This window comes from Oncorhynchus kisutch, linkage group LG30, assembly GCF_002021735.2.
Source record: "Oncorhynchus kisutch isolate 150728-3 linkage group LG30, Okis_V2, whole genome shotgun sequence".
Classification (NCBI taxonomy): domain Eukaryota; kingdom Metazoa; phylum Chordata; class Actinopteri; order Salmoniformes; family Salmonidae; genus Oncorhynchus; species Oncorhynchus kisutch.
The window spans coordinates 30,292,468-30,308,975 of record NC_034203.2 but is presented as its reverse complement, the minus strand read 5'-3'; the positions used below and the strand labels follow the sequence as shown (position 1 = coordinate 30,308,975).

At 41.8% G+C, this 16,508-nt stretch overlaps 3 protein-coding genes across 3 annotated transcripts; 2 read left to right on the top strand and 1 right to left on the bottom strand.

The window, feature by feature from the left end:
* The first annotated feature begins 3,993 nt into the window (after positions 1-3,993).
* On the top strand, positions 3,994-5,017 carry LOC109875356 (guanine nucleotide-binding protein G(I)/G(S)/G(O) subunit gamma-5-like). Its single transcript, XM_020467687.2, has 3 exons — positions 3,994-4,175; positions 4,562-4,725; positions 4,900-5,017. Exons 1-2 carry the CDS (start codon positions 4,041-4,043, stop codon positions 4,685-4,687), a joined length of 261 nt encoding a protein of 86 aa, XP_020323276.1. The 5' UTR covers positions 3,994-4,040; the 3' UTR covers positions 4,688-4,725; positions 4,900-5,017.
* Positions 5,018-5,740: 723 nt separating this feature from the next.
* Positions 5,741-8,278, bottom strand: samd13 (sterile alpha motif domain containing 13). The gene is made up of 4 exons (XM_020467686.2): positions 8,083-8,278; positions 6,715-6,757; positions 6,493-6,604; positions 5,741-6,400 (listed from the first exon to the last, which is right to left on the bottom strand). The coding sequence occupies exons 2-4, from the start codon at positions 6,750-6,752 to the stop codon at positions 6,251-6,253; spliced, it is 300 nt and encodes a 99-aa protein (XP_020323275.1). The 5' UTR covers positions 6,753-6,757; positions 8,083-8,278; the 3' UTR covers positions 5,741-6,250.
* Positions 8,279-8,303: 25 nt separating this feature from the next.
* Positions 8,304-11,336, top strand: fuz (fuzzy planar cell polarity protein). Its single transcript, XM_020467684.2, has 2 exons — positions 8,304-8,576; positions 8,938-11,336. The coding sequence occupies exon 2, from the start codon at positions 9,044-9,046 to the stop codon at positions 10,376-10,378; it is 1,335 nt and encodes a 444-aa protein (XP_020323273.1). The 5' UTR covers positions 8,304-8,576; positions 8,938-9,043; the 3' UTR covers positions 10,379-11,336.
* Positions 11,337-16,508: the final 5,172 nt, after the last annotated feature.

Below are 16,508 nucleotides of genomic sequence, written 5' to 3'. Positions count from 1 at the left end.
CCCTGGTCATCCCTACTACCTCCGATCTGGAGGACTCACTAAACAGAGAACATCCCTGGTCATCCCTACTACCTCTGATCTGGAGGACTCACTAAACACAAATGCTTTGTTTGTAAATGTCACAAAGGCACGGAGGCGTGTTATGCAATTAAATTGAACTTCAGATTAACATTTTCTAAACTATCCCATCCTCATCGCCAAATGTTACAAATGCAGGGAGGATTGTTGTGAAATTAATCTGAACTAGTGATGGGTTGTTCGCAAACGAGTCGGCTCTTGTAGGTGAACGTTGGGAGCCGGCTCACATATTAGAAGAGTCAAATCTATTTATAAAAATAGAAAAAAAAATAAAGATATATTTGAATGAATAGAATTAACTAATTCAAAGAACATTATTTATTTTTTTAAACAATATAGGCCTAAATGCTCAAGCGCACACACATCTTATGTCTGCTCAGACTAACAGCCTCACCTGTTGTTCCTGTCAAACAGACATGCAGTGTCAACCAATGAACAAAAGATCCGTGAGGGAGGGCCGAGCCAACACACAGTCACACACTTAGCAGCCGATGAGAGAGAGGAAGGACAGCTGTGAAAACAGCTGGAAAATGAGTCGGAAGCACAGTAGCATTTGGATGCATTTTAATAATGTAGACAATGTTGGAGCACAGTAGAATTTGTCAAAACAAAATCTCATATAAAGCCGGTTCTACGCACAACCTACACCGGCATATGTGAACTGTGCACCCAACTGTGAAGCTATCTGGAGCGGAGCTTCGAGAAACTAGCGGGCCTGCTAGTGATAGTGGTGGAGCCAGCACCTCCACATGTGGAGATGTATCCACTTCGTCAAGCAGGCCTGCTCCATGACCCACAGCATCGTAGTCTTCTATGGACCAGTTTATGCCAAAGTCTATGTCTGTAGCAAAACAAGGCCAAATTGATATTGCACTGGTTAAAATGATCGCCACCGATTTCCAGCCATTTTCAATCGTGGAGGACAGAGGTTTTAGAAATTATAGCAATAGTCTAAATCCAATGTACACAATTCCAAGCAGGACCATCCTTTCAAAATCACTTATTCCACAACTGTACAAGAGCACACAGGCTTCAGTGTGGGAAAGAGTCCAAAAAGCTACTGCAGTTTGTCTTACCACTGACTGCTGGACATCAAGAATAACCACTTCTTACATGTCAGTTACATGTCACTTCATTGAAGATTTTACGATGTCTAGTTGACTGCTTTGAGTTCAGCGACAGACACACCTCAGATAACCTCAGATAACTTGGCAGAGGAACTGGCCAGAGAATGGCAAGTAGATGGAAAAGTGATCTGTTGTGTTAGCGACAATGCAGCTAACATAACCAAAGCCATTAACATGTTTAAATGGACCCATCATCCATGTCTTGCCCACACAATCAACCTGATTGTAAGAGATGCTCTGAAGGTGATGAAGCCCACTGTGGACAAAGTGAAATACTTCCACAGGAGCACAGTAGGTGCTGATAAACTGAAGTCTACACAACGCCAGATGGGGATGCCTGAGCTGAGGCCTAAACAAGACTGCACTACAAGGTGGAATTCAACATTTTATATGTTGAAGCAGTTTCTTGAGTCAAAGGATGCTATCATCTCTACCCTGGTCATTGTCAATGCACCTGTTGATGCTCTGACCCAAGAGGAATGGGAGGTAGTGGAGGAGGAGTCCTGGAACCCTTTGAGCAGGTTACTGTGGAGATCAGTGGAGAGAAGTACAGTAAGCAGTTATTACAACATCATTGTTTAATCCAGTATTATATATGTATATGAGCAGTAGATGAGAATGCAGTGTCAGTAGACAAAACATGAACCTGAACTAATAGGTTACTGTCTTGTCAGCTATGTGACAGCCTCAAAAATGATACTCCTGTGTAAGGGTCTGCAGCGAATCACAGCCAGCCGCCAGAGAGAAGCAAGTTTAACTACAGGACATGTGACAGAGTTGATGGACACACTATGTTCATCAATAGACAGAAAGTTCCACAGAATGGAATATAATCACGTGCTATCAGAAACCGCTGCACTTGAAAGTTAGCCTTCAGTGATGCCAGAGCGATTGATGAGGCTCTTCAAAGAATAACCTCAGCAGCAGGGAGGGACAGCCCCAGCAGTCAGATGTCTCGGGCACCAGGGCAACAGGAAGAAGAAAGAGCAGATGGAGCAGAAGCACCAACAGTAGTGCCACAAACGTCTGCTGTTTGACGAGAGAGCAACAGGGATACAGCATGAAGGAATCCCTCAGCAGATGCCATAATGGAGGTCCGATCCTATTTAGAGGAGCCCCTCCTCCAAAGATCTGCAGATCTTCTGAGCTGGTGGGAGAACAAGGCCTCTGTCTACCCACGGCTTACTAAAGTCATGACAGGGAGAGACTGCATAGTGGCCACGTCTGTTCCCTTTGAGAGGGTCTTCTCAAAAACAGGACAAATAATTCCTGAGAGAAACCGCATCAGCCCCTCAAAAGGGAGGCAGCTTGCATTTCTGAATGCAAATCTCTCATAAAAGCTAAATATGGTCAGCATTGCTGTGTGCTGTTGGTTATAACATGGCAATAAAGAAGAGTGAGAAAAGAGGGACCAGTTTAATATTTTAAGTGGGATGCTGCAGTTTTGCACATTGTTATTTATTTTTCTTTGATGTGGTGCAATATTATCTTATGTTGTTCAGATTGTTACATTTATATGCACTTTGTTTATATACATTAAAAAGTTGTACTTTAAATAAAAATGTTTAATAGCATTTTTAAATACGTTGTGGTTAAGGTAGAGTATGATTTCATTTAATAAGAATCGTTTTAACACCAATCATAGTCAAACTAACTGTTTGACTTGAAAAAATACAAAACATATTTTTTTAAAGAGCCGTTTGGGAGCCAGAAGAGCCGGTCCTTTTTGGTGAGCTGAGCCGAACGAGCCGGCTCACTGAAAAGACCCGGAATGCCCATCACTAACGTACAAAACTCACGCCTCCGTTCACGCACCGTGCCTGACACATTCTTAAGGCAACAGTATTCAATACTCAACTGAGCTGCGACAACATATTACTGAACAAAACAGTAAATTATGAGTGTTGGTGTGCCCCAGTCTATCCGTAAATAAAACTAACTGTGCCATCTCGTTTGAAAAGATTCACTTTTACTTTTTATAAAGATTATTTTAGCAATTACATTTACTTTTGATACTTAAATATATTTCAAACTAAATACTTTCAGACTTTTACTCAAGTAGAATTTTACTGATTGAATTTCACTTTTACTTGAGTCATTTTCTATTAAGGTATCTTTACTTTTACTCAAGTATGACAATTTATTACTTTTTCCACCACTGCCAGCGCACCTGTTGCTTCACAAACTTTTCCTGCATTTCGTCCGCGCTACTCGCCGACATTTCCCATTAACTTGACGCATTTCTGCAATAGTGTAACAAGATTCAACGAAATCAAACAACTCTCACTTGTAGTCAAACAATCAGTCTCATTAGCTTCTAGACTCCTCCTTACACAGTTTAACCGAGAACGTGTCTCTCTAAATCATGTCCAAACAATTGAATTGGCTGATAGGTGCACTCCAATCAAGTTCTAGTGACATCTCAATGATGATCAAAGGAAATTGGATGCACCTGAGCTCAATTTGGAGTGTCATAGCAAAGGATGTGAATACTTGTAAATTAAATATTTATATTTAATTTTCAATATGTTTGCAAACATTTCTAAAATAATGTTTTCATTTTCATTATGGGGTATTGTGTGTGTAGATGGGTGAGAGAAAAACATATATTTAATGAATGCAGGCTGTAACAACAAAATGAGTAAGCCAATTGGTGTGAATACTTTCTCGTGTTTATGTTCCACTGTAATTTATAGTATATTTTTTACTACGAATATATTAATTACTGCGGGCAAGAAAGGCGTTTCACTACTTCTGCACGTGACAATATTTTGAAAGTTGAGTCGCGGTCGTATACTGAGCCACACTGCGACTGCGCAGAAGATTCAAAACCGGATGTGTGATCAACTATTCGATTTGTCTCCGCTTCTTTTCTACAAAATAGCAAAGATGTCTGGCTCATCAAATCTCGTTGCGATGAAGAAAGTTGTTCAGCAGCTGCGTTTTGAAGCGAGCATCAACAGAGTGAAGGTAATGTATTTCACACTCAAACATACTTGATAAACCTGTTCAGGGAAACTAGTCAGCTAGTATCAGTATCTAGCTAACAGTGGCTAATAGCTAGCTAAGGGCGTGGAATCTAGGCACAGAAATGGTGATCTTGCGATAACACAATATTTTGCTTAATATAGTCCAATGGAATTGGAGGTCATTATTGAGTGTGGCCTACCGCCCTATGATCATTCATAGCCTAATTTAAGGATCTGTGTTCACACCTGATAGCTAGTATTGGCAACATCCATTCAAGGGGGATAGTTGTAGGTGTCTTAAAGCTAGCAATGAGTGCAATGTTACCCGTTGCAACAGGTCGTTTTTTTTGTTCACAACTATATTCCTGTATTATGGTTTCTGTTCAGGTGTCCCAGGCAGCAGCAGACCTTCAGCAGTTCTGCATGCAGAATGCCCTCCAGGACCCCCTACTCACTGGGGTCTCCTCCAGCACCAACCCCTTCAGACCACAGAAGGTGTGCTCCTTCTTGTGAGACAGACCCATAGGACAGACAAACCACAGCATTATTTGGTGAGTCTCCCCTCATGTCAAAACAAAAATGTGCTCTTCTGGTTTTCTATGTAGTCCTTCATTGGCCTGGAATCCAAACAGAATCAGTCTGGATTGCAGACTAGTATTTGGTTGCAATGCAGAGAAATTCAAGATACATGCATGTGCTTATCTCACTCTGTTCCTGTCTTGCAGGCCTTTGTTTTGATGCTACAGGGAAAAAGTTGACCTCAACACTGCTATTCATTTCCCATGGCATTCCACTGCCACAGAATCTCATGAAGTGTAGAATAACGTGTCAGAAATCATGTAAGGAAGACTTGCCATCTATTTTCAGCAAACCACCTTAGAGGAAATTATTACAGGTTTATTTTTTATGGCACAGGATGGTTTTCAAGTAAATTATTGTGCCTTTTTCTATTTTATTCATCATTGTTCTTGACCTTTTTGTATTTAGAAATTAAAACATTATTCTTTCTCTACATGATTGTTTGCTAATTGTTCTTTGGTCTGACTGATAGTGGTATCTCAAATCATTAAAGATGCAAGTAGTTTATTTCATAACAGAATGCAAACAGAGCACCATAACAATACAAAAGGGAAAGACTACTACTTTTGATAAAAACATCCATATCAATAAAAAAAGCCACCATTTTAAGATGAAAGAATATGGTAAATAAGGAAATCAAAGAACACTTATTAACCTATATTCCCCACCCCCAAGTGCTTAAATATGCAGTCTGGGATCTTATGCACAAATTTGTAACACAGTACACAAAATGGGGACCCGTTTTGGCTTGTAAGCACCACTTTCAAAACTACAGGCTGAAATTATACAAAGTTCCCAGAGCATCACTTTAAGCATCATGTACATCAATGATCTATTTAAAGATACTCATTTGATCATTTAATATTCATAGTGGCTCATTAGGGAAAAAATTCAGTGATGGAGGAGCAGTAATTCTAAGACTGCTTCAAACACATTTCCTCCAATTAATTACCATGCATTTTTTTATGAAATCAAAACCGTGTTCAAAAGTTTGTATATAATGAAAATATCAAGACAAGGTTAGGACATTTATCAGCAGGTCAGACATCTAGTGCACCTTTGCGTCCATCTGAAAAGGACTGTCTCCTAAATTAACCAATTCGGTTGAATCCGCTTCAGTAGCATGCTTGATTAGAATATATTGAAACAAACTTAGAAAAAAAAAACCTGTACAGTGTACTTTAAGACCTGTAAAATAATTTTATTCAAATAAAGGAATCAAGTCCTTACTTTCATAAACCAATATCACTCAGTTAACTAAAAACCGTATGATCACTGCCATGCCATGTCTTTTGTAAATTAATTTCACGGCGTAAACCATTTGGCATCGGTCATCACTTCAAGTAAAAGTACATTGACATTGCATAAGGATGCAAATAAGTTTTCTAAGCACCATCTTCTGCTGTCCATAAACGTCTTCAGCCTGGTCTGTCCGTCCAGCCTCTCAACCCTCCATAGATGACTGTCCTGTTGCACATGGAAGAGCATGGGGTGATGCTATGATGCATTAGCATTACTCTTCAGATGCTGGGTCTGGAGTGGCTTCACATGGTACTCGTAGATCTTCAGTGCTGGCCCCAGTTTGATGGACAGGCCTGTCAGGACATCGTTCCGTGTCATCAGAAGCAAAGACTTTCCATCGATTTCCTACGAAAAGAAGGGATTGGGAAGCTCTGACCCGCGAGAGAGAGAAGAATGTGCAACTTGCAAGGTTAGTAAATTATGTTCTGTTAATTTACCTGGTCCTGGAAAGCAGTAGCCTGCTCTTCAAATCCTGCAGCTTTGAAATAGTTAACGACATCAGTAACCGCCCAGTCAGCAGGATCCGGCAGCTGTCCATTCTCCACCTTACTAGAAAAACAACAGAGAGGACAGCATAATGGGTATAGGGACAAGGCAGAAGGCCATCAATCTTATCCCTCATCTATAGCCTCAGAAGGAAGACTACCCTCTAAACTTACGGCTTGGCTTCCACTGATCCGTTGGTTTTGTTCTCCATTCCAGCTAGTAAAATAAAAAATAAAAGTTAGATTTGTAGAAAAGAGAACAAGAATCTAATCCAAAACTAGATTAGGTTTACTAAATAAAACCAAGGTCTGTCATGAATTGAATACATTCACTACTTGCATGAAGTTTGTTCAATATGATGTGTTGAGAGGTTATCTGGAAATGGATCATTTGGGTTTCTGAAACCAACTACAGAGCATCTGATGTACTGAGTGTTGAACAGAGAAGCCAGAGTTGATTTGGAACCAAAAAATTAAATGATGCAATACTGACATGCATGAGTACACAGTTGCTAAGCGATGTGGAGAATGTGATACTGTTGAAATAGTAGGGTAAAAATGCATAGACCAGAAAGTGCATTTAATGATGCCCAAAAAGCACAGTCTTCATTGGATGATGGATATGGGCCATAAAGGGTATACATAACAAACGTGGAGGATATGATCATCCCATCACAGTCGTGGGCACACTGGAATACTGAGAGAGGTATGTGGGTTTATTAGTTGTGGATTCTGCTCTGATCAAAAGCCAAGGAACTCGTGCTCGGATGGGTCCATTTCAAAGACAGAGGAGCCATTTAAAGTCCCCTTATCTGCATTCATAGAACTTCCCTATTCAATGGACATCTTCTACATGACCATGTGGTTTTATCATGAGCCGAATAGTCCAGAATTTACCCAAAGGCAATCTGTCTGTATTTGTGAAGCATTGTATATAGTTCAGTATTATCTACCAATCTACCAGATGCTACCTATAGTCTTGGATTTTCAGCAGGTTATCTTTGGATAGACAATTTCCACCAGAAACTTCACTCTCACAGTTCTAACTTTAGACACTGCATTTCATTCAGGACCTATGCACATCAGTGGAAAGAAAGATCGTGGATCGTGATGATATTGTGGACAATATTACAATGTAACATAAATCAGATGCAGCATGAAATATGGAGTAATTCATTACAATCTTGGAATAAGGAAAGCGCAATTCAGGCTACTTTATCTATTACTATAGCTTGATACCTTAAATTATATTATTGACACCATGGGCATTTCTTATTGACTTTAAAAAAAAATGAATTTCTCATCTAACATGTTATACGTTTTGTCAATAAGTATGTCTTGCTAATGCAGGGTTTACCAAACTCGGTGCACGTTTTGCACAGCTGATTAAAAATAATCAACTAATCATCTAGCTTTGATTATTTGAATCAAATGTGTAGTGTTAGGGCAAAAAACAAAACGTGCACCCCTTGGGGTCCCGAGGACCGAGTTCGGGAAACGCTGCGCTAACGTGTTCTGCTTCAGTCTATATTTGACACTTACCTTTTTATTGTTTATTAGTTGGCTTCGTTGATAGTTCTTCTGACAGCGTAAATGAATATCCTGTTTATTCACGAATGCATGCCTGGCGCTGCGCAGTTTATTCGATCTATAAACCACCTAAACTCCTCAAACTAATTCAGTTATTCTGTTCTAATGCTGAAAGGATCTGCGAGTTGTCATGCGCCGCCTAGACAATACGCTCGTGAACAGCCGCAACATTCTCGAACCTGACTGGCCAGTTCACCAGAGGCAAAGGCGGAAATAGGAAGAGGGATTATGCGGCCGTAAACACTGATCTAAAGTCAGTTTATTTGATTTATTCTCCAAGTGGTAAATTAGGATTGTGGTATGATAAACTGATGTAAGATCTGCTTTAGAGACATTATCTGATTGATTGAATGAATGGATCATGTGAGAACGGCCAGGGCCAGTTGCTGTGGAAACGTGAATGGAGTCGACTCGTTTCGTGATGGAAGAAATTCAACAAAGAAAAAGTAAGAGGGGAAGAAAACATTAGACATAAAATTAGCTAGCTATTTTACCGGCAACACCTCTTTTGGTGAAATAGCTAGCTACCAAGTTTATTTCGATCATTTTGTCCCGTTTACAGTGAAAAAGTTATCGCTACGTTAGCTAGCTAGCTATCTAGCGTTAGTTGACTTGAAAACAATGACAAAAAGAGGTATTTTGCGTGTTTGCTTAGTTATAGTAATTGGCTAAATGCTTAAAAGTTGTCTGCAAATACACATCTGCGACATGTTTGTATGACAAGTGATATCTGCTTGTATGCATTATGTAATCACGATCTATTATATAACTTCTTGTTGCACGCATCTGCTCCTGTTTTATTGCAAGTGTCCCATAACCATGGGCTAGAGCTGAATCTTCGCCATCTTTAAACCAGAGGGCCAGTCAGTGGATGGTTCAAGAGGACAGCGCCTAGCCTGGCCTCGCCAGCCACATGATGCTCCAACAGGCAGGCTCTGTGCAGCTTCTCTGCCTCACTGCCAACAGTGGGGTTCCTCTCTTCACCCGGGGGGCCTCTAAGCAACTCCCCTTCTCCATCATCGGCTCCCTGAACGGTGTGCACATGTTCGGAGCGGGCCAGGGAGTGGTGCTGGCTGGCTGTGAGACTGATCGTGGAGGCCGGATGGTGTGGAGGGTATTTCAGGACAGCGTGATGCTCATAGCGGTGAGCAGCGGTGGGCAGGCCCAGCAGGAAGGTGGTGGTGCAGGTGAAGAAGACCTCCACCTGCGGCGCCTGCTGGAGAACGTGTGGAACTGCATGGTGCTGGTGCTGGGGCAGGATGAGCTGGCCAGCTTGAGGAACGTGGAGCGGCTGAAGAGGGACCTGCGCTCCTGCTACCGCCTCATCGACCAGCTCCTGGAGGGGGGACAAGGACAGGAGGGCATTATGGGGGACCTGACGCATTGCGCGGACTGCCTGCTGCCCCCCAATGCCACCCTGCTTCAGGAGGGCCTAGACGGCTTTACCCAGGCAGCAGATAGCGAGTTTGGCTGCCTGATGGTCCACGGACGGATAGCCACTGCCACGGAAAAATGGTGGCGTCTGGCGCCGCAGGAAGTGGTCCTCCTATCTGTTCTGACCCGCTCTCTCTCCCTCTCAGGCTCTGCGTCCTGTGACACCCCTGTCTTCCTGCCCCAGGGCAGCCCCACCGTGGCACATCGCCTGCTCCGCTTCCAGCTGCTTCCGGGAGTGGATGTGTGCGTGCTGTGCGGCCCCAGTCCCACCCTACACAGGGCTGAGAGCGAGCTGGTGGGTTGTTTCTGGTCTCCTCTACTGGAGGCCCTGAGAGGCAGCCTGGCCGTGGGGGAGCGCTGCCTGCCAGGCTCTGTGACCCTCCGCCCTGATGTCCTGGCTCTGTTGCTCATCAACAGAGAGTCCCGTCGCTCTGTCTCCTGTGTGAAGGCCATCATTACTAACCCCAACCATCCTTCCAGTGACCATCCTCTGCCCTCCAAGGCACGCTGCTGGGAGCTGCTCAGGCTCTTCTACACTTTCACCACCACTCGCTACTTTCCTCTGGAGGAGACCCCGGCCCTGACCCCAGGGGAGAAGGCCCAACATGGGGACTCCCTCCGGGAGGACTTTGCCCTGGGCTTCTCCCACCAGCCGCTGCAGTGCTACCTGGTGACTGAGGAGTGTAAGTGTTTTGGCCTGCAGACTGCCCAACATCAGCTCTACCTGCTCACCCCTCTCTCAGTGCCTACCTTCGCCCTAAGCTCCGTGGCTACACAGACCCTCTCCGCCATCACTTTAGCCACAGGATTTTAGGCCATATTTTATAATGGGCATGGGCACATTGCTGTGAAACCTAGGGATAGCATTACACTGTTCACTATATGTACCACTTTCATCATAGACAACCATTATGGAGCAAGGAATGATCCTTTTACCTCAATTTGATACTCCAGAATATTCGTGTGTGTGTATATACAGTATATCACAAAAGTGAGTGCACCCCTCACATTTTTGTAAATATTTGAGTATATCTTTCCATGTGACAACACTGGAGAAATGATACTTTGCTACAATGTAAAGTAGTGAGTGTACAGCTTGTATAACAGTGTACATTTTGCTGTCCCCTCAAAATAACTCAACACACAGCCATTAATGTCTAAACTGCTAGCAACAAGAGTGAGTACACCCCTAAGTGAAAATGTCCAATTTGGGCCCAATTAGCCATTTTCCCTCCCCGGTGTCATGTGACTCGTTAGTGTTACAAGGTCTCAGGTGTGAATGGGGAGCAGGTGTGTTAAATTTGGTGTCATTGCTCTCACACTCCCTCATACTGACTCTCGTACATTGTAGCAAAGTGTCATTTCTTCAGTGTTGTCACATGAAAAGTCATATCAAATATTTACAAAAATGTGAGGGGTGTACTCACTTTTGTGATATACTGTGTTATATATATATATATATATATATATATCACACTTGATTGTTTTAGTGACTGCACTTGAAGAAACTTTCAAAGTTCTTGACATTTTCTGGATTGACTGACCTTCATGTCTTAAAGTAAGGATGGACAGTTGTTTCTCTTTGCTTATTTGAGCTGTTATTGCCATAATATGGACTAGATATTTTATCCAAATAGGGTTATCTTCTGTATACCACCGCTGTTTAACACTTTTTTTGGTTACTACATGAGTCTGTGTTATTTCATAGTTTTGATGTATTCACTATTATTCTACAATGTAGAAAATAGTAAAAATAAAGAAAAATCCTTGAATGATTAGGCGTGTCCAAACTTTTGACTGTGTGTGTGTGTATATGTGTGTGTGTATATATATATATATATTGTTGCATTTTTATTTATATTCAGTATAAAAGCAGAACCCCTGCAGTACATCCGCGGACCCCTGTTTGAACACCCAGGTTCTAGAAAAAAAAAGAAAATTGCTATATACGCTGCTCAAAAAAATAAAGGGAACGCTTAAACAACACAATGTAACTCCAAGTCAATCACACTTCTGTGAAATCAAACTGTCCACTTAGGAAGCAACACTGATTGACAATACATTTCACATGTTGTTGTGCAAATGGAATAGACAACAGGTGGAAATTATAGGCAATTAGCAAAACACCCCCAATAAAGGAGTGGTTCTGCAGGTGGTGACCACAGACCACTTCTCAGTTCCTATGCTTCCTGGCTGATTTTTTTGGTCACTTGAATGCTGGTGGTGCTTTCACTCTAGTGGTAGCATGAGACTGAGTCTACAACCCACACAAGTGCCTCAGGTAGTGCAGCTCATCCAGGATGGAACATCAATGCGAGCTGTAGCAAGAAGGTTTGCTGTGTCTGTCAGCGTAGTGTCCAGAGCATGGAGGCGCTACCAGGAGACAGGCCAGTACATCAGGAGACGTGGAGGAGGCCGTAGGAGGGCAACAACCCAGCAGCAGGACCGCTACCTCCGCCTTTGTGCAAGGAGGAGCAGGAGGAGCACTACCAGAGCCCTGGAAAATGACCTCCAGCAGGCCACAAATGTGCATGTGTCTGCTCAAACGGTCAGAAACACTCCATGAGGGCCCGACGTCCACAGGTGGGGGTTGTGCTTTACAGCCCAACACCGTGCAGGACGTTTGGCATTTGCCAGAGAACACCAAGATTGGCAAATTCGCCACTGGCGCCCTGTGCTCTTCACAAATGAAAGCAGGTACACACTGAGCACATGTGACAGACGTGACAGTTTGGAGACGCAGTGGAGAACGTTCTGCTGCCTGCAACATCCTCCAGCATGACTTGTTTGGCGGTGGGTCAGTCATGGTGTTGGGTGGCATTTCTTTGGGGGGCCACACAGCCCTCCATGTGCTCGCCAGAGGTAGCCTGACTGCCATTAGGTACCGAGATGAGATCCTCAGACCCCTTGTGAGACCATATGCTGGTGCGGTTGGCCCTGGGTTCCTCCTAATGCAAGACAATGCTAGACCTCATGTGGCTGGAGTGTGTCAGCAGTTCCTGCAAGAGGAAGGCATTGATGCTATGGACTGGCCCGCCCGTTCCCCAGACCTGAATCAATTTAAGCACATCTGGGACATCATGTCTCGCTCCACCCACCAACGCCATGTTGCACCACAGACTGTCCAGGAGTTGGCGGATGGTTTAGTCCAGGTCTGGGAGGAGATCCCTCAGGAGACCATCCGCCACCTCATCAGGAGCATGCCCAGGCGTTGTAGGGAGGTCATACAGGCATGTGGAGGCCACACACACTACTGAGCCTCATTTTGACTTGTTTTAAGGACATTACATTAACGTTGGATCAGCCTGTAGTGTGGTTTTCCACTTTAATTTTGAGTGTGACTCCAAATCCAGACCTCCATGGGTTGATAAATTTGATTTCCATTGATAATTTTTGTGTGATTTTGTTGTCAGCACATTCAACTATGTAAAGAAAAAAGTATTTAATAAGAATATTTCATTCATTCAGATCTAGGATGTGTTATTTTAGTGTTCCCTTTATTTTTTTTGAGCAGTGTATATATATATATATATATATATATATATATATATATATATCTCAACATGTCAAGTGCTTGAAACTTCAGTGCTGTTACTGTCTATTTTCTTATGATCATAAATAGTTTTGACATAAACAATGTTTGTTTAAAATATTGTGTTTCAAAAACTCCTGTTTCTATTGAGTTACTGCTGATAGAGATTATGGGTTATTTTCACCGTTTTTATACATCTATGTGGATGAATGTAATCTACTTTTGAGTTGTCTGTTGTGTTATTTCTTTGTGTGCAATAGTGAAAAATACTTATAACATGGCTAAGGTTGCCCCCTACTGGTAAAATATAACAACTTGTTGTTGACCATGGTGAGAAACCAGGACCAGGATTTGTGTGGACATTTTTAAAGGAACTGAAATATTGACTAAACTGTGGTGTCACCAGATGCCTGACCACAGAGAAAATATTGCTGAATGTTGGAAGTAAAGAAAAACTGAATAGCTTTTATATGCTGTAGCGTCCTGAATTGCAACATCAACATCTAAAAACACAGCACAAGAGACATCTTTTCCATGGGTACCTGTTTGTGCATGGAAAACCTTAGCCATTTTGAGTTATTGACTATTTTTAGACTTCCTATGGATGATGTTGAAAGTATCAATGGGAGTCTGAGACGATGTGGAAGAGGTTTTAGATCACGTAAACGGTCTGGTGTAGGAATCTAAAATGAATGTGCAGCTAAATCTTAATCAAACTGGATCTGTTTCTCATGTGTGCCAAAATCAAGTCAGGGTCAAATAGTTTCACAATAGTTGATGATATGACATAACTGTTTACTTTGGCTGCAACACTTTCAAGCATCGCTGATACAATGATGACCGCATAGTTCAGGAGATTAACCATGAGGAAGATGGTTTCCCCCTGCTCTACCTGATTCCACTTTCTGTTCACTTCAGGCATGGATGAATGGGATGATGACTGAACCTCTGGTTCTTGATGGCAAAATCTCATGTCGCAAGAAGGAAACAAATCAGAGTAAGCACTTGAGCCACACTGCTTTTACGTTTCAGTAGCTGGTGATAAATAGATGATGCCATATGAGTACATTGAATATACTCAAATCGTTCCATTTATTTCTGAAGCTTCAATGGTGTGAACTTTCATATCCATCTTGCTGTGTACTGCTCTCAACCCTTATCTTGTTTCCACTCAATGTACTTAGAGTCAAAGACCCAGATGAGTTTGTCATAAATTCTCATAAACTGAGAAGGTATGTTATTTATTTTGTATGTTGTACAGAGGAACTGAGGAAGTGGTTTGCTCAGTATCTGCCACCAGCATATTGAGTCATTATCTCTGAAGCTTTACTTGGTTCATATGACCTATGGTTACATTTGTTAGAGAAACCCTATAGTTGTGGTCACACACATACACACACTCTAAATATTTACATTTGAGTCATTTAGCAGATGCTCTTATCCAAAGCGACTTACAGTTAGTTAGTGCATTCATCTTAAGATAGCTAGGTGAGACAACTTAATTTCTGTTATTTTTCCTCAAAAATGTAACTATTAGCAAAGCGAGTGCTAGTAGGAAAAAGTTAATGAATGAGACTTGTGTGCAGACACTTGAACTGGAGTATGTAAAGGACCTAGTGGGAAAAAAATGAGTTAAGTGATTTTATTGACCTGATCAAAGTTATGTAGAGGTGAAAATATATTATTGAGAGGACTTTGATTGGGAGGAATATAACTCCTTTTTCCCAAGATGGTAGGCCTACGTAGATAAAAAAAAAATGTTTTGGTGGAGAAATTTGGACTTTATCTCTATAGTGGGCAGGGTGCTGAGCAAAACTTGTTAGGACAAAAGAAACCATTAACAGATTGTATGCAGACGGTAGCAGGTATTAACAACTCTATCATAACTTTAGTTAATGATCACATGTTATCCATAGTTATATAACATCCATTGGGGACAGGGATCAAGCCATTGAGGGAAAGACCAACTGCAAAGCAGGAAAATTGTCTTTAAATATATCCCCCTGTCTAAAACTATTTGGATCCGTCTCATACTGTCCTTGTAACACATATAGTGGTGGACCTCATTTAGATGCATGCAAATCAACAGTGCAATGATTTAGTTACGATAGGGACTGCTGCATATTGGAAGATACATGTATTGATTGTGAGCATAGCCCTTGGTAACTAAATTCTATGGTTGTATCTGAAACTGAGTGACTGATAAATATCCAGGGCGGGAAGGGAGGTGATATTGAAAGGCATTGTATGGAAAAAATTATGTTGACACACTCAAGAGCTCACGCAAAGCAACTTATCTAATCACACTTCTTTTTCAATTGCTACTAGGCTCTCTGCTGTGTTTTTACAACCATTGTGCTCAGTGTGCCTTTTGTACTAAGTTGAATTCTGTTTCATGGATGATTGTTTGGCCATGGAAGAAATTATCAGTTTTCTCCAGGAAACACTGAAGATATGAAAGGTTGAATGGCTGGACTTTCCATTGGTGTCATGGTAATGCTGTAGTACAATGAGATGCTTACTTGCAGGTACACCCCTCAACTATGTGACAAAAATCTAAATAGAAGTTTAAAAAAAAATACATACAAATTCAAGTTCAATAGAGTAAAATAGAATCACATTTGGCAGAGATATAAATCGACTAAATGGAAAGCACTCAAAACAAATGTATAGTAAAATATTGACTTACAGTATGTATGGAGAGCAACGTGTTTGAATTGTGAAATACGTTGTGCAATAATAAAGGTGTGTGTGTATGGGTGCGTGTTGCAGAAGGACAGATGCTGTGTTTCTTCAGCAAATAGACAGGTTTGTTTGACAGCTGATATGTGACCCTGATATGTGACCCTATTCCTCTGTCAGGTCTGACCTTGTTCCTACACATTCCCAGAATACCACTGGCCTCAAATAACTGGACTCTGGCTTCCTTTCTGAGCTCCCAATCTTTTTAAAATGTATTTATTTAACTAGGCAAGTCAGTTAAAAACAAATTATTATTTACAATGATGGCCTAGCCCAGCCAAATCATAACCCGGATGACGCTGGGCCAATTGTGCGCCGCCCTATGGGACTCCCAATCACTGCCAGTTGTGATACAGCCTGGAAACTAACCAAGATCTGTAGTGATGTCTCTAGCACTGAGATGCAGTGCCTTAGGGCTCCCGAGTGGCACAGCGGTCTATCTTAATACAGAACTAAATCACTTTGACTAAATTATGTCCCTTATCAGACCACTTTGATACTTGAAACTTTGTAAGTCAATAGTTGATCTTTGAGTCAAATCTGTCCACACTGTTGCAATGGAGATCTCCTATCCACTGTCACCATGCTCATCAACCCAATGATGTAATTAGGAAAATTGCACTAGGGGTAAGGCCTACTGAAAGTAGTCTATATGAAAGGTTATTTAGGA